This window comes from Chiloscyllium plagiosum, unplaced genomic scaffold (assembly GCF_037043375.1).
Source record: "Chiloscyllium plagiosum isolate Xiang-an unplaced genomic scaffold, Cpla_swu_hap1 HiC_scaffold_23, whole genome shotgun sequence".
Taxonomy (NCBI): Eukaryota; Metazoa; Chordata; class Chondrichthyes; order Orectolobiformes; family Hemiscylliidae; genus Chiloscyllium; species Chiloscyllium plagiosum.
In genome coordinates this window covers 3683537-3707075 of record NW_028270161.1, presented here as the reverse complement: position 1 = coordinate 3707075, position 23539 = coordinate 3683537, and the positions used below count along the sequence as shown (strand labels likewise).

Genomic DNA, 23539 nt, shown 5'->3' with positions numbered 1-23539 from the left:
GTATAACTTTAAGGTGATTGGAGGAAGGTTTAGGGGAGATGTCAGAGATTGGTTCTTTACACAGAGAGAGTGGTGGGTGTGTGGGATGCTCTGTCAGCGGTGGTAGTAGAGTTCAATACATTAGGGACATTTAAGCGACTTTTGGATAGGCAAATGGATGATAATAAAATGAAGGGTATGTAGATTAGATTAGATTTCTTACAGTGTGGAAACAGGCTCTTTGGCCCAACCAGGCCACACCAACCCTCCGAAGAGTAACCCAACCAGACCCATTTCCCTCTGACTAACGCACCTAACACTATGGGCAATTTAACATGGCCAATTCACCTGACCTGCACATCTTTGGACTGTGGGAGGAAACCCACGCCGACACAGGGAGAATGTGCAAACTCCACACAGGCAGTCACCTAAGGCTGGAATCAAACCTGGGACGCTGGTGCTTTGAGGCAGCAGTGCTAACCACTGAGCCACCGTGCCACCCAGGTTAGTCTGATCTTAGAGTCGTATAAAACGTCGGCACAACATTGAGAGCCGAAGGGCCTGTAGTGTACTGTACTGTTCTATGTTCTTTTAACAAATACACACAGACACATATGCATACAAGCACAAACACACACACACACTGATAAACTAACAAACATAACAGAAAAAAAATCAGAATCAAAATTTTATGAATGAATAGACACAATATTCAGGATCGCACAATTCTGTACCACCAGTCCAAAATAACTCAACTGGATTCGTGTGTTTCCCAATCCTCAATCCTTTGACGATGCCTCAATGGTCATTACACAGCAACAATCAATCTGTAGTTCACTGGTTGCTTGGTTGGACTTTGGTTGGGTTTTAGAATTACTTCTTGCAGTTTCTCTGCATGTAGTTGTCCTGCTCTTTCAGCAGAAAGTTGAAGGATGTAACTTTACAGAGAAAGAGGAGAGGGAGATCAACACAGATAGTGTCTGGAGTTATCCTTGCTTCCCTCTCTTTCACTGTTCACAGGATCAGTGTTAAACTGCAGTCTGACCAATCAGAGGGTTGTTACTACGCTGAGCCCTTCTGGTCCCACAACAAATGATGACTGAGCTTTTGGACTCAATGACCCCCAAAGTATGCATCACTCACTTGTTTTTCCAAAGTTACAAACAGCTCCTGTATTTTCTCTGCCTTTTAAAGGCAGGGTCCATTTTTTTTTCAGTCAATGGACCAAAACTTTTTAAAAAGTCTTTAACAAAAGAGGGGGAAAGAAAATGGAATTCTGAATTGAAAAAGAAGTCAATGTAAAATGAAATGACATGTTGAAAACATCTCTAGCAATAATTAAAATCTGAAGAAATGAAATGCTATACTTGTTAGAAGTTAGTTTGTTGTTTGATAGTCATTAAGACTTAACATGCCAATACAAATTCTAGAATGGGTACATGTTAATTTTTCCTGTGAATTTAGCATGTACTTTTCAGGTAAATGCAGTAACTTTATCCTGTTCCGTATGTTTCGAGGCCAGGGTATGTTTTTTATAGGCTGATTATAGTGGACTGAACGAGCTGTGTAACCTAAAACCACTACTGTATCTGACTCCAGGTTTATCTGGGAATGTTTACTCACTGGAGATTGTGGCTCTCTTCTTCAGTAACACTGAAAATTAATAAACCAATGTTTTCTCATGCTTTGCACTTAAATATTTTGTTTTGGAATTTGTGTTTTGTCAGGAGCAACTGTTGAAACATCCATTCAAAATATTACTGCAAGACCAGAGTTCTTTCCTGCCCCTACAAACCACGTACCTGACATCCATTTCTTCTACATGTGAGTGGACAGGGTGTGTTGGGAGCACTAATCAATTTGTGCAGCTTAATAATTTTTGGTGGCATATGGAACATGACCAGTAGATGATTCCCCACACATTGCCTTTCTGAACCTCACAAGGACAATAGCAACTGAGTGTTCCCAATGTACAGACCTAGGATAGTACGGTGGCTCAATCTCCACTTTATTAATTTGCTAGCTGTTATTTGTATCATGTTTTGACTTGAGCAGTTTGATTGTTCAAAGGCATTGTAAGAGTTAAAATGAAAAGGGTGTAAGTTAAACACAATGCTGACTTGGAAATATATCGCCGTTCCTTCACTGTCACTGGGTCAAAATCCTGGAACTCCCTCCCTCACGGCATTGTGGGCCAAGAAGGCAGCTCACTCCCAACTTCTCAGGGGGCAACTAGGGACGGGCGATGAATGCTGGGTCCAACTAGTGATACCCACATCCCGTGAACAATCTTTTTAAACATGAGAGTTGTCACTTTTGATTGTGTTACACTAAATGTTTATGACTAGGTAGAGCAATGTGATTACTGCCATAACAAAACCATTTTCATCCCCCCTGATAGGCTTCCCCCAAACTTGACCCAACCATATGCAATCTGATCCTTGTGCTCTCTGATTGAAATATGAGGCTGGATTCTAACCTTTGACCATGCTGTTTGTGACAGAGTGAGAAACCCTGTATCCCTGTCATTTCATACCAAATTTCCAATTATTGTGAAACTCGCAGATTGTTTCTTTTCTCTGATGTTCTTTTGCAGACTCTGAATCAGGTTTTGACTGGTTCACACGTGGAGGATTTTGAGGTGAAGCCTAAAGGATTTATTGTTTGATTTCTCACTGCAGGTCATCTCTGTCAACAGCATCATGTGAAAATGGCCGTGGAACAGTCATAACAATAAGATGTGATCCAGGAAAGGATGGGCAAGGAGAAATCTCTGTACCAAGGTATTCATTACATTCACTGAATGAAAAGTAAAGTTGCCGTAGTTCGCACTCTCTCATGGAATGGCCTAATTTATCGTACAGCTTAACCTGAGGGTCACCATGCCTCATGTGAGGGGAGAGGTTACCTTCATGGTAACCATGGCAATGGGAATCAAGCCCACGCTGCTGGGATCACCAAACCAGCCATCCAGCCAACTCAGCTAACTGACTTCTATTGCTGAATCTAACATACATGTTATGACATGTTGTAATGTTAATATCGTGACATATGACAATGAGACAATTTGCATATATAAATTTACTCAAGTTAAAGTTGCTGTCTTTTAATAGTAAAAACATGCAAGCTCCCATTCTCCTTCCTTTGACTTCCCTCTCACTCCTGGTGTCTTTCATCTCTTCCCATACTTCTTTCTGTTTCTCCTTGCTTTCTCTTTCCTGCTTTTGCGGATTAGTTCAGTTGATGAGATTCTTGGCCATTGGCTTCAGAGCTGATAGGATGTGTAGTTATTCCTGTATCCACACATCCTTCATTCTCCAACTGGCCAATTCCTTTGCCTATAACAGAATGTTTAGTCTATCCACTGGATTCATTACAGCTTTAAATTTAACATAATCACTGGAACTAAATGTACAGAAATATGTTTGCTGGTAGATTCCTTGGAGACAGCACTGTTCTTTTGTCCTTCAGTTGGGGAACCCCATTGTTACCCCTCCATTGTGTAGCAATTGGGGTTACTTAGAGTAATACAGTTAAGAATTCTAGAACCGTGGAATGGTGGCAGCACAGTGGGAGACCATTTGGTCTGCTATGTTTGTGCTAGCCCTCTTAATGAGCAGCACAGACTCCTGCCAATTTCCTGTAATCATGAAAAATCCATCTGGGTAACTAATGCCCTTTAGGGAAGGAAACTGTCATCCTTACCTGGTCTGGTCTACGTGTGACTCCAGACTCACAGCAATGGGGTTGACTCTTAACTGCCCTCTGGGCAATTAGGGATGGACAGTAAATGCTAGTCTAGCCAGTGATGCCCTCACCCTGTGAATGACCACTTGATGGATTTTATTTTCCCGTTCTAAAGAATGGATTCCTTTTGAATGTAAACTTGCTCAGATCTCCCTACTGCACTGGAGTGATTTATTTTCCAAAGATTGCTTCCTTGTTTTATCATCACCTGCTGGGAGACGGGAAGGTTAATCAGGGAGAGAACGTTACTGAGAAAGGGCCACTCGATCTGCAACATTAACTTTGATTTCTGTCTACAGATCCTGCCAGACCTTCTGAGCATTTCCAACAATTTCTACTTTTGTTACTGATGTTTACAGCATCTTTTCATTTTTGTTAGAGAAACGTCCTCCCAGTTTTCTCCGTTGCAGGAGCTGTTTGTCTGACTGCAGTTTCTCTTTCTGATCCAGTGGCTGTCCGGGTGGGACATGTGATGGATGCACATTCCTCTTTCTGTGGGAAACTGTCCAAGCCTGTCCACTCTGCACAACAGCTGACTACCATGCAATCGAGGGAGCTTGCAAAGGGGGTCTTCAGGTAAGCTGGAGGAGAGAGCTAGCAGAATATTACATCGTCGAGATGAATCCTATATTTAGCAGCGTTGCATGTTCATAAGGCAGTGGTCGTTTCTCAAATATTTATTGTTCATTATTTCATGAATGGGCATCATTAGATTTAACGAGTAAAGTACTGGGTTAGAACCTTAAGGCAGAATCTTACAGGGCTCTGACTGAAGGGGCGATAGTGACGTTGATGGCAGAATCAGATGAGAATTCTGGCAAAGCCCATCTCAACATCGGGAGCATCTCGCTCCAACCTTTTTGCTTATGCCAATCAGTGTGGTGAGATTTTCACAAGGCAACGTGAAATGCCAATTGATAAGGATGAGTGCATGTTAAACACTTAATTAATATTCAGCTTCTCATCTTAACAAGCACACCAAACAGACTCAACAGTTAGAATTCTCAACATAGAAATCAGAACGGGTGTTCTCTGTGGGTATTGATCACACACACCCACTGCATATCAATGAACATTGGTATTTGACATCTGCCAGTCTCTAGGAACCCTATGGCACCTCTCCAATCCACTTAAAGGCCACTCTGCCCTTCAATGGTGCCCTTGGGCTACCCAAGGAACACTCATTGTAACACTGCAGCAAAGACACTGTGTGCTCAGGACAAACCCCACATCCTACCCCAGCTCAGGGAGACCACAAACCCTCCAACCCAATCTCAGGGACTGCCCCCCTGCCAGCTCAGGGAGACTACGACCCCCACCCCCCTGCCGCCCAGCTCAGGGACCCTGTCAGAGTGCTCACTCAGTCTGAGCTGACCCCGATGCTCACGGTGCCCCTGCCTGGCCTTGCTGTTTAATGCAGGGACAGAGTCAGGAAGTTTGTCGTAGTTGTCATTAGTCCTCTGTCAAGTCAAGGGTGATAGCCTTGGTTCAGGGAGCCCTGGCACTGAAGGTCAAGGGCAGCCTCTGATACCAGTCCAGGGGTTTAGACACGGTTAGTCAGCAGCTCAAAGCGGTCGGAGTCAGGATGCTGTGCACAGAGGGAGTGAGGTGATAGATATCACACACCCCACATCCCGCCTTGATCTTTGTGCGCTGTTGGGGGCTGTTTTCCTCCTGGACTGAGAGAGGGACAGGTATTCAGGGAGATGGCAGATGTTACTGTTGGCGCAGGTGAAGCACAGAGAGCAGGCAGGGTTAGTGGTGTTAGTGTTCGGGGTGGGTGAGGGGGGAGGTGTTGCAAGAAGTAGTGAGAGTGGTTGAGCATGAGCCTTGGTGGGAGGTTGGTGCAGTAACAAAGAGAGAGAGGGTGAGGGTGAGGGTGAGGCCTCAGACAGAGAATGGCAGCGTGGACCTTCTTCCTATAGCACTGGACATTCGTCCAGACGGTGAGACTGTTCTGGCCCGGGTGGAAGCCTGGCTCCAGGACGGTTAGGGTCTGGTGTTGTAGCCTCCTTTGCTGGTCCCAGTGGGGGGTGGGTGGGGAAATGTCCCCTGTCCAGAAGGAGCGGCAGCTCCTGTCCACAAAGCAGGGCACAGCTACCCCCTGTCCGGGTCAAACGTCAGGAATTGTGCAGAGCAGCTTTAAGGTAATGTTATTGGGTTAATTACCCAGACAGCCAGGCTAGTGGTCTGCACTGATGGGTTGAAGTGCCATTGGTAGAATTTAATTTTGGCTCAACATCAGCAACAACACTATCATTGATTGTTGTAAAACCACCTGGTTTGCTAATGTCCTTTCGGGAATAATATTTACTGTTTCTACCTGGCCTGAGTACATGTGGCTCTAGACCTACTGCAGTGTGGTTAACTCTTAACTACCCTTTGAAATGGATGAGCAAACCAATTCCAAGGGCAATTAGGGATGGTAAACAAATGCTGGCCTTACCAGCCTCGTACAGGCCTGATAAAAAAAAGTCAAGACTAAATGAATATGAGGAGGAAAGGGCTTGATGAAGATGGAGGGAAGAGATGAGGGAATCCGTATGTTCCATCTGAACCTCAATGTGTCCTCATTACAAATTAACTGTTAAACCATCATTGCACCCAAAGCTTGTTCATCAAATGGCTACTCAGTCTAATATAACTTTACTGTCCCCACCTTAGCGATAATATTTTACATATAATTATTCCAGAGCCCTTGTCATACAACCTTTGCAGAAGTTATAAGGCCTTAAGAGAGAGGAGCAAAATGAGGGCATTCGGCCCATCGAGTTTGTTCCGCCATTTAATCGTAGCTGATATGTTTCTTGCCCCCATTTTCCTGCCTTTTTCCCATAACCCTTGATCTGCTTGCTAGTCAAAAACCTATCTATCTCTGTCTTACTACACTCACTGACGTGGCCTCCACAGCCTTTCTGTCGCAATGTGTTCCACACATTAACCAACCTCTGGCTGAAAGAATTCCTCCTCATCTCATTCCAAAAGGGTCATCCCTTCGCTCTGAATAGATTGCCCAGGATCATTCTTGTTATCCTCAGGGAAGAGGCAGGAAGGTAGAGTTGAGAATGATCAGATTAGCCGTGATCTTATTGAATGGCAAAGTGGAGTCAATGGGCTGATTGGCCTACTCTGCTCTCATGGTTCTGACCAACCCATTTATCCAACACTTGAACCAATGTAAACTAGATAGTCAGGAATGGTGTTCCCTTGTTACAAATTCTCAATCGGTAGGGCTGGGACGTGTTTTTTAGGAATAAGGAAGACCACCCGTGGTAAGCGATCTCACATTTTGCTGCAGTTGTTTTAATCATGAAACTTAATAACTTCTCATTTTAGGAAACCACGTACGTATGGAAGGAGCCGAAAGTGTGCAGCAAAGGTGTCAAACTTCCTGCAAAAAGCATCAGCAACTGTGAGATGATAGATTTTTGGCTGAAAGTTGTTGTAGGAATTGGAGCTTTTACTGCAGTGCTGCTGGTGATATTAACCTGTTATTTCTGGAAAAAGAACAAGAAGTAAGTTCACAGAGAAATGATCTGAATGTTTGAGAATACATGGTATTTATTTCCAAACAAATGTCATTTGATTCAGTTCTCGTAAGGACGTTTTGCTGGAATTGTATGATGTTGGTTGGGCCACAGCTAGAGTTATTGTGTGCAGTTCCGGAACCCACCTTAAAGGAGGAATGGGATATCACTGGGAGAAGTTCCAGGGGAGATTTACCAGGATGTTGCCCAGGCTGGAGAGTTTCAGTGATGGAGAGAGATTGGACAGACTGGGGTTGCTTTCCTTAGAGCAGAGGAGACTGAGGGGAGACATGATTGAGTTATATAACATTATGAGAGATATAGGATAGACAGGAAGGATCTTAGCGGAGGGGTCAATGACCATGGCACATTTATTTAAGGGTTTAGAGGGAATGTAAGGAAACCTTTTTCACCCAGAGGCTGGTGGAAATCTGGAACTGACTGCCGGTAAGGGTGGGAGAGGCAGGAACCCCCATCGCACTAAGATGTATTTAGACATGCACTTGCAATACCAAGTCAGACAAGGCACTGGGCCAAGTGCTGGAAAACCGGATTAGAATGGTGAAGTGGTGTTTTTACCAGCACAGACTTGATGGGTCAAACGGCCTTTTTCTGCGCTGTTGACCTCCTTGTGTCAATGATGTAGGAATTTTAAGCACTGGGAGAGAGTATTCAAAAGTTAAATGCTACATGGGTGTTATCAGCATTTTGACCTGGTTTAATTTTAGCCTCGTGGACATTCCCAATCTTAATCACTGGCCCATTGGTGATTGTACTTTCTGTTGCCCAGACCCTAAACTCTGGAATTCCTGCATCAAACATTTCTACATTGCTTTCCCCCTTTTGAACACTCTGACCAAGACTTTGGCTGTCTGTGCTGATACCTAGTGATGTGTCTTAGTTTCCTTATACTCCTGTCAATCACCTTGGGAGTTTATATTCAGTTCCAGGTGGTATATAAATACTTGCTTATGTTGTTTACATTCATAAGAAATTTGGCAACAAAATGGACTTGTGAAGGCACAAAAACAGAAATTGTTGGAAAATCTCAGCAAGTCTGACAGCATCCGTGGAGTGAAATTAGAGTTATAATTTCAGGTTCAGTAACCCTACCTCAGAACCGATGGTAGCTAGAGAAAAGCTAGGTTTTTATACAGAAAATAGGGTGGGGAGAGAAACCGATCGGTGGAGATAGAGCCCAAAGAGAGAGAAAAACATTAAGACAGACAAAGAAGTAGTTAAAGGTCAGTCTGGGGGAATCAATAGCTACTAATGGGGAACTATTAGTGGCTGGCAATGGGCTGTGTATCAAAGAGTCCTACAGCACGGAGACATTTTGGTTGGAATGTCCAACTGGTCCATTCCAACCAAAATATCCATCAAACCTAACCCCATTTCCCTGCACTTGGCCCCATATCCTTCTATACCTTTCCTTTCCATGTATTTTTCCAAATGCCTTTTAAATGTTGTTAATATACCCGCCTCAACCACTTCTGCTGGCAGCTCATTCCATATACGTACTACCCACTGCGTAAAAAAACTTGCCCCTAAGTTCCCTTTTATTCTTTCCCCTCTAACCTTAAACTGAGTATGTGTCCAGTGGCAGCAGCCAATGTGATGACAAGGCCGAGAGTGTGGGGTTGGGGGAAATCGTGGGGAAAGGTTCTCAGGTCCGAAAACAGTTGAACTCTGTATTGAGTCTGAGACGCTGCAGGGTCCCCAAGTGGAAGATGAGGTGCTGTTCTTCCAGCTTACACTGAGCTTTGCTGGAGCACTGCAGCGAACCTGAGACAGAGACGTTGGCCAGGAAACAGGGTGGGGTGTTAACGAAGCAGGCAACTGGAAGCTCAGTCTTTTTTTCACAGACAGAATGTAGATGTTCTGCAAAACACTCACCCAGTCAACGCTTCGTTTCCCCAGTGTAGAGGAGACCACATTGGGAACAGTGAATGCAGCAGACCAGATTGTGGGGAGTGCTGCTTCACCTGGAAGGTGTGTTTGGGTCCTTGGATACTCAGTAGGGCGGAGGGAATTGTGCAGGTGTTACACCTTCAGCGGTAGCTGGGCTGTGGGGGGTTGTTGGGAGTGAAGGAAGAGTGGACTAGGGTGCTCTGATGGGAACGGTCCCTGCAGAAGCTGGACAGGGGAGGGGAGAGGAATGTGTGCCTGGTGGTGGTGGAATCCCATTGGAGATGGTGAGAATGGCGGCTAATGATCCTCTTGATGTGAATGCTGGTGGGATGGTAGGTAAGGGCAAGAGGTATCCTATCACAGTTGTGGGAGGGGAGAGAGGGGGGTGAGGGCCAGAGTGTGGGAGGTGGGTCAGAACCGACTGAGGACCCTGTCAACCATGGTGTTGGAGAATCCTTGGTTGAGGAAGAAGGAGGATCTTGGTGTCCATGTACACAGATCTCTGAAAGTTGCCACCCAGGTAAATAGTGCGGTGAGGAAGGCATATGGCGTACTGGCTTTCATTGGTAGAGGAATTGAGTTCCGGAGTCCTGAGGTCATGATGCAGTTGTATAAGACTCTGGTACGGCCGCATCTGGAATATTGTGTGCAGTTTTGGTCGCCATACTATAGGAAGGATGTGGAGGCACTGGAACGGGTGCAGAGGAGGTTTACCAGGATGTTGCCTGGTATGGAAGGAAGATTGTATGAGGAAAGACTGAGACACTTGGGGCTGTTTTCATTAGAGAAAAGAAGGTTTAGGGGTGACTTGATTGAGGTGTACAAGATAATTAGGGGGTTAGATAGGGTTGACAGTGTGAACCTTTTCCCACGTATGGAGTCGGGTATTACAAGGGGGCATAGCTTTAAATTAAGGGGGGGTAGATATAGGACTGAAGTTAGGGGTAGGTTCTTCACTCAGCGAGTCGTAAGTTCATGGAATGCCCTGCCAGTAGCAGTGGTGGACTCTCCCTCTTTATGGGCATTTAAGCGGGCATTGGATAGGTATATGGAGGATAGTGGGCTAGTGTAGGTTAGGTGGGCTTGGATCGGCGCAACATCGAGGGCCAAAGGGCCTGTACTGCGCTGTATTCTTCTATGTTCTATGTTCTATGAGGACTCGCCTCCCTCTTTAGCTCCATTTCTCCAACCCCCTCCCCCCCACTGACTTCCCTTCCTCGACATCTATTCCCATTTCTGGAGATAGACTGGCCGCTAATATCCACTACAAACTGACCAACTCCCACAGTAGGTCTGACTACACATCCTCTCACCCTGCTCCCTGTAAAGACTCTATTCCATTCTCCCAGTTCCTCTGTCTCTGTTGCATCTATTCTGATGGTGCCACTTTTCCCCACAATGACCTTTAACCAGTCTTTTGTCTGTCCAATGGATTTTCTCTCTACTTGGGCTCCAGCTCCACCTTACCCCTCCCCCTCACTTCACCCCATCTTCTGTACAAATCCATCCTTTCCCTAGCTACCATCAGTTCTGAGGAAGAGTCACTGGACCCGAAACATTAACTCTAATTTCTCTCCACAGATGCTGCCAGACCTGCTGAGATTTTCCAGCAACTTCTGTTTTTGTTTCTGATTCACAGCATCCACATTTGTTTTGGATTTGTGTCCTTGTGAGAGATTTGTGTGTTCCACCAGCCCTTCCTCCTTCTCAGTCTCGATTTGCTTTTTCCTTTTAGGTTAGAGTACAAATACTCGAGACTGGTGATGAACACAAACTCGAGGGAAGTGGAACTCCCTGCAGCTGACAGCTGTGCTATAATGGAAGGTGAAGATAATGAAGATGAAATTGTTTATTCCAATAAACCTTCCTTACTGGGGAAACTGAAATCATTAACTTCAAAGGTGAGAAATATCCGTTTCTCTCTCTCATGCAGTAGGTTTCTCTGGCTGCTACTTGTGCAGGCCTTGTGGACATAATGCAAAATGTAGTAAAAGGATTGATTCATTTTACAGTTAGGAGAAAGTGAGGACTGCAGATGCTGGAGATCAGAGTCAAAACGTGTGGCGCTGGAAAAGCACAGCTGGTCAGGCAGTATCCGAGGAGCAGGAGAGTCAACGATGAAGAGTGTATGCTTGAAACATTGACTCTCCTGCTCCTCCGATGCTCTCTGACTGGCTGTGCTTTTCCAGCGCCACACATTTTGATTCATTTTACAGTTAGTTCAATATACGGGTGTGGGGGACAAGCGCTAATATCCTTCGGTTAGTAATCCAGAACCCCAGGCCAATGGCATTTAAACTCAATATAAATCTTGGAATTAAAAGCTACTCTAAGGTTCCCCTGAAGTATTGTACATCCCTTTACTTGAGGAAGGATGTAGTTGTATTAGAGGCAGTTCAAAGGAGATTGATCCTAGAGGTGAGGGTTTTGGCTTATGAAGAGAGGTTGAGTAGTTTAGGCCAAGACCATACAGAACCACATCACCTCAGGAGATCTCCCACCGACAGCTTCCAACCTCATAGTCCGGGAACCCCGCACTGCCCGGTTCTACCTCCTTCCCAAGATCCACAAGCCTGACCACCCTGGCCGACCCATTGTCTCAGCATGCTCCTGCCCCACTGAACTCATCTCTACCGACCTCGACACTGTCCTATCCCCCCTAGTCCAGGAACGTCCCACATACGTTCGAGACACCACCCACACCCTCCACCTCCTCCAAGACTTCCGTTTCCCCGGCTCCCAACACCTCATCTTCACCATGGATATCCAATCCCTCTACACCTCCATCCGCCATGACCAGGGCCTCCAAGCCCTCCGTTTTTTCCTCTCCCGACGTCCCCAACAGTACCCTTCCACCGACACTCTCATTCGTTTGGCCGAACTGGTCCTCACCCTTAACAATTTCTCCTTTGAATCCTCCCACTTCCTCCAGACTGAAGGGGTAGCCATGGGCACCCGTATGGGCCCCAGCTATGCCTGTCTCTTTGTTGGCTACGTAGAACAGTCCATCTTCCGTAATTACACCGACACCACTCCCCACCTCTTCCTCCGCTACATTGATGACTGCATTGGCGCCACCTCGTGTTCCCGCGAGGAGGTTGAGCAATTCATCAACTTCACCAACACATTCCACCCTGACCTTAAATTTACCTGGACCATCTCTGACACCTCCCTCCCCTTCCTGGACCTCTTCATCTCCATTAATGACGACAGACTTGACACTGACATTTTCTACAAACCCACCGACTCCCACAGATACCTGGATTACACCTCTTCCCATCCTATCTCTTGCAAAAATGCCATCCCGTATTCCCAATTCCTCCAGCTCCGCCGTATCTGCTCCCAGGAGGACCAGTTCCACCACAGAACACACCAGATGGCCTCCTTCTTTAGAGACTGCAATTTCCCTTCCCAAGTGGTTAAAGATGCCCTCCAACGCATCTCGTCCACATCCCGCACCTCCGCCCTCAGACCCCACCCCTCCAACCGTAACAAGGACAGAACGCCCCTGGTGCACACCTTCCACCCTACAAACCACCGCATAAACCAAATCATCCGCCGACATTTCTGCCACCTCCAAACAGACCCCACCACCAGGGATATATTTCCCTCCCCACCCCTTTCCGCATTCCGCAAAGACCGTTCCCTCCGTGACTACCTGGTCAGGTCCATGCCCCCCTACAACCCACCCTCCTATCCTGGCACCTTCCCCTGCCACCGCAGGAACTGCAAAACCTGCGCCCACACCTCCTCCCTCACCTCCATCCAAGGCCCTAAAGGAGCCTTCCACATCCATCAAAGTTTTACCTGCACATCCACTAATATCATTTATTGTATCCGTTGCTCCCGATGCGGTCTTCTCTACTTTGGGGAGACTGGGCGCCTCCTAGCAGAGCGCTTTAGGGAACATCTCCGGGACACCCGCACCAATCAACCACACCGCCCTGTGGCCCAACGTTTCAACTCCCCCTCCCACTCTGCCAAGGACATGGAGGTCCTGGGTCTCCTTCACCGCTGCTCCCTCACCACCAGACGCCTGGAGGAAGAACGCCTCATCTTCCGCCTCGGAACACTTCAACCCCAGGGCATCAATGTGGACTTCAACAGTTTCCTCATTTCCCCTTCCCCCACCTCACCCTAGTTCCAAACTTCCAGCTCAGCACTGTCCCCATGACTTGTCCGGACTTGTCCTACCTGCCTATCTCCTTTTCCACCTATCCAATCCACCCTCCCCCCCGACCTATCACCTTCATCCCCTCCCCCACTGACCTATTGTACTCTATGCTACTTTCTCCCCACCCCCACCCTCCCCTAGCTTATCTCTCCACGCTTCAGGCTCTCTGCCTTTATTCCTGATGAAGGGTTTTTTCCCGAAATCTCGATTTTACTGCTCCTCAGATGCTGCCTGAACTGCTGTGCTCTTCCAGCACCACTAATCCAGAAATTGGAATTGAGGTGATGGTTAGATCAGCAGTGATTATATTAAATGATGGAGCAGGGTTGAGAGACTGAATGGTCTCCTCCTGCTCTCTATTCTGTTATTATCTCATGTGACAATAAATGGCATTTTATTTTACAATATCTTTTACTTAATCTCTTATGTTTTACACATATGGGGTTGAGAGCAGGATCAGAGGGTGTGAGGATATTTGAACCGAGGATCGTGTAAGGGACGAAGGAAGGTGCAGGAGAGGATCGGGAGCCAGTGAATGAAGGTTTAGAATCAGCAAGGATGGAAGAGTGGTGGTATAAAGCAGGAGGATGGTGTGACGATCCCGAATGGGAAATGGGGAAGGGGAGTGGGGGGAGCAAACTGAAAACATGGCACGAGTCATATAGCACGAGGCATGAGCAAATCCACAGTTTTAACGTGAAGAAAGTCAAACTCTTTCTTCCAATTAGTTAGGATTAATTTTAATTTGGTTTTGCTTTATCACATGGCAACATTTGCCTTAATTAAATTATCAGGAACTAAATCTGATCGATAAATCTTTTACGACTTTTCTCACACAAGGACAAAGAAGATATTTTTGAGTCTGTTCAACTCAAGTCACCAAGAGCTCGCAATATATGAAGATGGAAAGTTGGCTACGGAAATGTTGGCAGTAATCCCTACAACAAAATGCAAGCGTGTGTACCAGCTTGAACCATGAAGACATCACAAGTACTACTGTACCTGAAATACTACTGAAAAGAAACGTTTGCAAATAGGAACAGTGTGATTGCCTTATTGTGCTAATTGTGGGGAGTATCAGGTGTAAGTTGCCAAATGTGATAGACACTGCTGGTTGCCAAACTGACAACATAAATCTCAGGAAGAGCTTATATTCATTCTTTTTACTATGTCACCAATATAATTGGACATGTTATTTTTCTTTTACCATTTGTGTGGTTTGCTAAGTTATTTTTCTTTATTCCCTTGTTTCTCCTTGCAGTTAACTGCATTACTTTATTTCCCAAATTTTCAATATAGCTGCATTGAGCTGTATACTGCAACAGTAAGTTCCATAATTTAAAGTGATGGATTTAAACTCTGGATTATGTTTATAATGTACAAAGCAGCAGGTAAGTCAGTGTCTCAATGATGAAAATAACCTTGTAATGTTTACAAGACAGTGAGCATCACATTATTTTCTAAAAGTCCAGGGATCAGAGTTCGATTCCACCTCAGGAGACGGTCTCTGTGGAGTTCGCACATTCTCCCAGTGTCTGTGTGGGTTTCCTCCAGGTGCTCCAGTTCCCTCCCATAGTCCAAAGATATGCAGCTTAGATGGATTGGCCATGGGAAATTGACAATACTGTGCAGGGATGTGCAGGCTAGGGGAGTTGGGTTTAACTATAGGAAATGTGTGGTTACAAGGATGTTTGGGGTCTGGGTGGGATGCTGTTCGCAGGGTTGGTGTGGACTTGATGGGTCAAATGGTCTGCTTCCACACTGAAGGGATTCTATGATTCTATGAAGGATTCTGTGAAAAACCCTCTAACACTATCTCATCTTATCTTGACTTGATAAAACTCTTTTTGTATTGGGAAGGTTAAACTTCCTGGAGTGTGCATTGAACATGATTCAGTCTGTATGTTATTACAGAAATTGAACATTTGTTGCAAATACCTAACAGACTGTTTAAAGTGTTGGTGTTGGGCTGTGAGAGCTGATGCTAAATCATTTCTTCACTTCCAATGGTTTTAGTTGACACTTGCTCATTGTGCCCTCTTGTGGCTGATGCAAGGTATAGCCGGTCCATGGTGTTCCCTGAAAGTCATTTGCAGCCTGTTATTTTAATCACCATCCTTTATGACATTTTACACGTTATTTCTGTAATGTTTACTAATGCTTCATTATTTTCAATTGTTGACAATGAAAAAAGTAATGCTGCAGAGTTGACCACATTCAATGTATCAGTCGAAGACTGACTTGTTTTTAGTAACTGCACAGAAACACAGGCTTGTAGCTCTTTGAGAAAAGTTACTGAAACAAGGACCCAGTTTTTAATGCTTTGTCTGTTGTAACTGTGATCACTGTCAGAAGTCACTAAGGGTTGGGGCAGGATGTTGCTAGGATGAAACAGGCATTGGACTGTGTTACCAAAGGGAGCAGAAAAACATTGTCACATTTTTAAAATTCAGTGTATAAAGTGCATAGTGAATTAATTGATTTCTGTACAGGCTGTGTAAAAATTGATCTCTGCATTAAAGAAACATTATGGAAAGTTTAATAGATAGTTTTGCTACAACAGGGAACTGCTTAATAACTGAAGAAAGATTCTGAAGAAGTCGTATCAGACTCAAAAACTTAACCTCGTTTTCTCTCCACAGCTGCTACCAGATCTGCTGAGTTTCTCCAACAATTTCTGTTTTAGTTTCATATTTTACAGCACTGATTTGCTTTTATTTAATTAATAACACTATGTGCCCAGGAAAGATCTTCTACACAGATTGTTCCTCCCACCAACCATCAAGTGGCAGCAAGTCTCATTAAAACCATTTGCAAATGTCGGTGAGTGAATGTATTAAACAAGTTTTACTTCGTCAAAGTACTGATCGACATTACTCCTTTTCCTCTAGATCTTGGTGATGTTATATTTAGCAGGCAAGCTTATCGTGTCACAAACTTGTCAACCGAATCAAAGTTTTGCTTCACTCATGAGCAAGGCAGAATAGTCACAACCCACCCGTCAGGTGACCACAGATACCTTTCGCTTTTATATATAAAAAAAAACAAACTCAGCTAGCCAGGTCAGAAATCCTTTCCAGGGCAGTGCTGTTTTGTGTAATCAGAAGGAGTGACCGTGACTTTTGATCCTCAGTTCTGAACTGTGCAATGTTTATGATAATAAATGATTTAGTGATTTGAATTTTTGAAATTGTGAAGTGGGGGTGCAATTTTTGATATAAATATGAGGGTGAAATGTTTCTTTGTAATTTTGTGTTTGTTGCAGTTGTAGATGGAGCACACTGAGGACACAGTGCTGCCGGATTCCCTTTAGATTAAATCAAGGCTCAGTTAATTTAGGTATTACAGTGAGTTCGAAAATTATATACATAAAGATATTTTAGTTCAATGAATGTCTTTTGACTAAGGGGAGAGGTGTTTTGTTTGTTATTTAATAACATGCTAATTTGGCTGTAAACTAGAACTGGAAGATTCAGAATTTAGAAAAATAATTTGAAACTAATGAACAAACATCTCAGCACACTTAGAGAACTGGAAATGAAGAATGATATTTTGATTAAGTTCATAGATTACTTCTCTAATGCACATATTTAACTTCTAGTAAAGCAGTTACTAGTTTTAGTTAGACATTAATTGCAAAACGTAAAGCTCAGTTGGTAGGATAACAAGTTTACAATAGAGTGACAACATAGGTTCGATTCCTACACTGGCTAATGTTACTATAAAGGACTCTCCTTCTCAATCTCTCCCTTCACCTGAAGCATGGTGAGCCTCAGGTTAAATCAGTCCCTTCTCTCTCTCTGAGGGAGCAGCCCTATGGTCCAGTAGGGCTCTGGTGACTTTACCCTTTTACAAAAGATACTTTTGAGCTGTGCATAACTATATTTTGACACAAGAGGGCAGTGTTTCCATGGTGGAGGTGATTGGTACAGTATACTGTGTCTAAGACTATATCCTTTTGGCTAATTGGTCCCTCTGTCCCCACTTTCTCCTTGAGTTTCTGTTCAAGCCTATTTTCATTTTGATCTGTGTAAGATCTGCACAGAATCAGCAGCTGGGCAACATTTTTAAAACATGGTTCAATTTTTAGAAATATTGTTTTTAAACAATATTCCTTAATGTGCTTGATAATTTTGAAGACTTTGATTAATACACTTAAAAATAGATTTATTGCAAAAAATAGCATTTGACTCTCGAGATCAGTTCACCATTTGTGATTTTAAATATCTGTGCGTACTTTTTAAACACATACAGAGCTATTTTGTAAATTGGGGTGATCGGTTGTTTTTAAATTCTTTTTTTAAATTGAAACCCTTTCATGACTTACCTAACAGTCACTTTACTCCCAAAGATTCTGGGGACTGGAGTTTGCTGAAAGATGCGGTGGGTGGAACCTTGGCATGGTGATTTAACTCAGACTGGGGACGTGATCCTCCTTTTGGGCCATGTCTTTTTTAAAAACTAGCACAATATTTCGGGGAAACTTAAGTTATACTTAAAATTTTTCTGATGTGGAGGTACTGGTGTTGGACTGAGTGAACAAAGTTAAAGATCAGGTTACAGTCCAACCGGTTTATTTGGAAGTACCAGCTTTCAGAGCGCTGCTATTTTGTCAGGTAGCTAGTGGAGTAGGGATGTGGTGGAGTAATGATCTGACTCCACTAGTTACCTGATGAAGAAGCAGCACTTTGAAAGCTTGCACCAACTGTTGGGCTGTAACCTGGTGTCGTGTGATTTTTAACTTAAAATCTCTCAATGCTTTATGCTAGTTTGTGCAGATATTGCAGAGAATAGCACCAGGAAAAATTATGAGATTAACTGGGAAATCCAAGTCAACATAAAACTCTGTATCATTTTAATTTTTAAAAAAATTGTGTGCTTAGTTATAATAAATTAGTTTTTTCTGAATATTACTTGCACTGTTCGATATTAAGTCCACTGCTGGTCAATTTCTCCAAACACAGTGAAGCATAAGTATATAGAGAAAGAAAGTTTTCTGAAGTACAAATGTATGATGCTATGTTTAGAGACAGAGGTTACACCATTTAAAATTCCTTCCACGTGTTGTACATTCGAGTTTTTTTTGAGAATGTGTGCATTGTTTGTGTATTTTGGAGTCATACATTATGTGGTTTTTTTTCTGCCAAGTTGTACAGTCTTTGTTAACCACAATGGTCATGGTCTTTGCTGTCACCTTTCTTAAATAAATGTGAGCAGTTTTGGGACTTTCTGGTGTCTCATATTCTGTTCTTTAAGTTGAAAGGAGTGCAAAATGGAGAGTGACCGATATCACACTTTCTCTCTATGACCCACAATGAAATGGCCCAGTAGAACGGATTTTTAAAATACTTTCATGGGATGTCCTGGCTGAGCCCAGTGTTTATTGCCCATCCCTAGTTGCCCCTTGAGAAGGTGGGATGAGCTGCCTTCTTGAACCGCTGCAGTCCACCTTCTATGGGTTGACCCACAATGCCCTTGAGGAGGCAATTCTAAGGTTTTGACCCAGCGACACTGAAGCAATGGTGAGATATTTCCAAGGCAGGATGGTGAGTGGCTTGGAGGGAAACCTGCAGGGTGTTTCGATGTATCTGCTGCCCTTGAATTTCTAGATAGTAGTGGTCGTGGATTTTAGGCCATAAGACCATAAGACATAGGAGTGGAAGTAAGGCCATTTGGCCCATCGAGTCCACTCTGCCATTTCATCATGGCTGATGGGCATTTCAATTCCACTTACTCGTAGCCCTTAATTCCTTGCAAGATCAAGAATTTATTAATTTCTGCCTTGAAGACATTTAACGTCCTGGTCTCCACTGCGCTCCGTGGCAATGAATTGCACAGGCCCGCCACTCTCTGGCTGAAGAAATATCTCCTCATTTCTGTTTAAATTGACCCCTCTAATTTTAAGGCTGTGCCCACGGGTCCTAGTCTCCCCGCTTAATGGAATCAACTTCCCAGTGTCCACCCTTTCTAAGCCATGCATTATCTTCTAAGTTTCTATTAGATTTCCCCTCAACCTTCTCAACTCTAATGAATACAATCCCAGGATCCTCAGCTGTTCATCGTATGTTAGGCCTACCATTCCAGGGATCATCCATGTGAATCTCAACTGGACACGCTCCAGTGCCAGTATGTCCTTCCTGAGGTGTGGGGCCCAAAATTGGACACAGTACTCCAAATGGGGCCTAACCAGAGCTTTATAAAGTCTCAGAAGCACATCGCTGCTTTTACATGCCAACCCTCTCGAGATAAATGACTACATTACATTCGCTTTTACTTAGTTACTTCAAATCTCTACAGTGTGGAAACAGGCCATTCAGTCCAGCAAGTCCACACTGACTCTCCAAAGAGCAACCCACCGAGACCCATTCCCTTATTTCTCTACATTTCCCCCTGACTAATGCACCTAACACTATGGGCAATTTAGCATGGCCAGTCCACTTAACCTGCACATCTTTGGATTGTGGGAGGAAACTGGAGACATGGGAAGAATATGCAAACTCCACACAGACAGTCACCCAAGACAGGAATCAAACCCGGGTCCCTGGCGCTGTGAGGCTAACCACTGAGCCACAGTGCCACTACCTTAATCATGGACTCAACCTGTAAGTTAACCTTTAAAGAATCCTGGACTAGCACTCCCAGATTCCTTTGTACTTTGGCCTTATGAATTTTCTCACAGTTTAGAAAATAGTCCATGCCTGTATTCTTTTTTCCAAAGTGCATGACTTCACCTTTGCTCAAGTTGAATTTCATCAGCCACTGGGCTCTGCTTCCAGTCAATGCCCACGGAGCACAGTGGAGGCCGTGGCATTAAATGTCTTCAAGGCAGAGATTGATGAATTCTTAATCCCACAAGGAATTATGGGATATGGGGAGAGTGTGGGTAAGTGATGTTGAAATGCCCAACAGCCATGATTGAATGGCTGAATAGGTTGAATCGCCTTACTTCCACTCCTACTTCTTATGATCTTATAGAATGGTGGAACAGGCTCGAGGGGCTGAATGGCCTACTCCTGCTCCTATCTTCTATATTCCTATCACATAGAAACTGAAAGAACTCTACCAGGACTGTACAGGATAAATGCATGAAGGACATTCCAAATGACTGGAGGCTGCAGAACCAGGGTCTTAGTGGGTGCATGAGAGGGAAAGCATGTCTGACTAACTTCCGAGAGTTTTTCAAGGAAGTCTCAACCAGAGTGGATAGAGGGGAACCAAAAGATTTGGAGAAGGCATTCGACAAGGTACCTCACAGAATCTTAAGTCATCAGGTCAAGACGAAGAAGAAGACTTATGTTAGGATGAGACATGAAGGCTCAGGGGGCTTGAGAGTTACAAGTTAGCCAGGAAAGATCTAAAGAGAGAGCTAAGAAAAGCCAGGAGGGGACATGAGAAGTCGTTGGCAGATAGGGTCAAGGAAAACCTCAAAGCTTTCCATAGGTATATCAGGAATAAAAGAATGACTATAGTAAGATTAGGGCCAATCAAGGATAGTAGTGGGGAGTTGTGCGTGGAATCCGAGGAGATAGGGGAAGCACCAAATGAATATTTTTCCTCTGTATTCCTGGGCCAGATGGGATTTATCCTAGGATTCTCTGGGAAGCCAGGGAAGAGATTGCAGAGTCTTTGGTTTTGATCTTTATGTTGTCATTGTCTACAGGAATAGTGCCAGAAGACTGGAGGATAGCAAATGTTGTTCCCATGTTCAAGAAGGGGAGTAGAGACAACCCTGGTAATTATAGACCAGTGAGCCTTACTTTGGTTGTGGGTAGAGTGTTGGAAAAGATTATAAGAGATAAGATTTATAATCATCCAGAGGGGAATAACTTGATTAGGGATAGTCAACATGGTTTTGTGAAGGGTAGGTTGTGTCTCACAAACCTTAGAGTTCTTTGAGAAAGTGACCAAACAGGTGGATGAGGGTAAAGTGGTTGATGTGGTATATATGGATTTCAGTAAGGCATTTGATAAGGTTTGCTACAGTAGGCTATTGCACAAAATATGGAGGCATTGGATTGTTATGAAAGTGTAGAAGTGTATTGTACCTTTAAGAAAGTGAAGGACTTGACAAACTCACCGAGTGCTGGAGAATTTACAAAGTAGCATTTGGTTCAGAACAGATAGCGCTGGCTGAGTTGCTATGAGATAAAAAAAATTCAAGTTCGGCCAATCAGTTTAAATTATACCTCAAAAATACCAAATCCAATCCAGTTTGAATTGAGTATATTGACAATCTGAAAGGCCAGTGACACAATCCGATGCTTTGGAGGTATAAGATCGGGAAAACCTGAACAATTGAGAAAGAACTGCCAAGCCAGCATGTCAGGAATGCCTGAAAGATAGTTCTCTTAAAGGTACCTTTATCAATCAGTGACCTGTGAAGCCGAATCTTGAAGAAGAAAAAAAGACCAGAATACAGAGAAGAACCAAAAGCTGCCTGGTTTTGAGATAGAACATAGAACATAGAACATAGAAGAATACAGCGCAGTACAGGCCCTTGGGCCCTCGATGTTGCGCCGATCCAAGCCCACCTAAACTACACTAACCCACTATCCTCCATATACCTATCCAATGCCCTCTTAAATGCCCATAAAGAGGGAGAGTCCACCACTGTTACTGGCAGGGCATTCCATGAACTAACGACTCGCTGAGTGAAGAACCTACCCCTAACATCAGTCCTATATCTACCCCCCCTTAATTTAAAGCTATGCCCCCTTGTAATACCCGACTCCATACGCGGGAAAAGGTTCATACTGTCTACCATATCTAACCCCCTAATCATCTTGTACACCTCAATCAAGTCACCCCTAAACCTTCTTTTCTCTAGTGAAAACAGCCCCAAGTGCCTCAGTCTTTCCTCATACGATTTTCCTTCCATACCAGGCAACATCCTGGTAAACCTCCTCTGCACGCGTTCCAATGCCTCCACATCCTTCCAATAGTATGGCGACCAAAACTGCACACAATATTCCAGATGCGGCCGTACCAGAGTCTTATACAACTGCATCATGACCTCAGGACTCCGGAACTCAATTCCTCTACCAATAAAAGCCAGTACGCCATATGCCTTCCTCACCGCACTATTTACCTGGGTGGCAACTTTCAGAGATCTGTGTACATGGACACCAAGATCCCTCTGTTCATCCACACTACCAAGTATCCGACCATTAGCCCAGTACCCCATCTTTTTGTTATTCTTCCCAAAGTGAATCACCTCGCACTTAGCTACATTGAATTCCATCTGCCACCTTTCTGCCCAGCTCTGCAGCTTCTCTATATCCTGCTGTAACCTGCCACATGCTTCCTCACTGTCAACAACTCCTCCGACTCCTCCAACGTTTTGTTTTGTAAATCATAATCGGGGGTTTTATCGGCCTATGAAGATGCTAAACAGGCTATTTTTAAATGCTTATGAATTGGTACCAGAAGCATAAAGACAGCAGTTCAGAAACCTAAAGAAGGAACCAGATCAGACTTATGTTGAGTTTGAAAGAATTAAACATAGTCATTTTTATCGGTGGGTGCATGCTTTGAAAATAGATAAGACCTTTGAGGCTCTAAGAGAGATTATTCTGCTGGAGGAGTTTAAAAACTCACTTCCAGAGATGGTAAGAATTCACGTGGAGGAACAGAAAGTTCAGGAAGTGAGAAGGGCAGCAGAATTAGCAGATGAGTACATGTTGGTGCATAAGACAAGCTTCCATCCAGAATTTCATCCTGTGGGGGATAGAAGGGGAGACCCTACACTACTAAACCAAGAGTAGAGAGCACTGATAAGAATTTACCACAGGATAAAAAAGAAGGCCAAGAGGCTGGAAAGGAGGTGAAAGGCCTCAGGTGTTTCCCCTGTGGTAAAGTGGGACACGTAAAGTCACAGAACTAGTCGTTAAAGAAATACACTGTGAGAAAAGATATGGTAAAAGAAACTAAACCAGTGGCATTGGTGAAGGGAGTAAAGGAGACCCCAAGAAGAGCTGCAGGAGAGCGCACAGCCTAGGCAGGGGCTGGGTATGGAGTTGGTGCCTGATCTCTACAAAGAATTCACCTCTGTCGGTAAAGTTTACTCAGAAAGAACAGGGGGAGAAGGACAAGAAGTTATAATTTTGAGAGATACAGGATCTAACCAGTCACTGATAGTAAGGGATGAGCAAATATGCACTGTTTCTGATCTGTTACCCGAGAGTGTGGTAATTTGAGGGAT

General features: G+C 44.1%; 1 protein-coding gene across 1 annotated transcript in view; it reads left to right on the top strand.

The window, feature by feature from the left end:
• Positions 1–18563, top strand: part of LOC122561882 (endosome/lysosome-associated apoptosis and autophagy regulator family member 2) — a 117901-nt gene extending 99338 nt beyond the window's left edge. Inside the window, exons 17-22 of the mRNA XM_043714206.2 lie at positions 1707–1803; positions 2661–2762; positions 4176–4302; positions 7063–7241; positions 10900–11065; positions 14179–18563. Of these exons, the coding sequence (XP_043570141.1) occupies positions 1707–1803; positions 2661–2762; positions 4176–4302; positions 7063–7241; positions 10900–11065; positions 14179–14238 (731 nt within the window). The 3' untranslated portion in view covers positions 14239–18563. The remainder of the gene's footprint in view (positions 1–1706; positions 1804–2660; positions 2763–4175; positions 4303–7062; positions 7242–10899; positions 11066–14178) is intronic.
• Positions 18564–23539: the final 4976 nt, after the last annotated feature.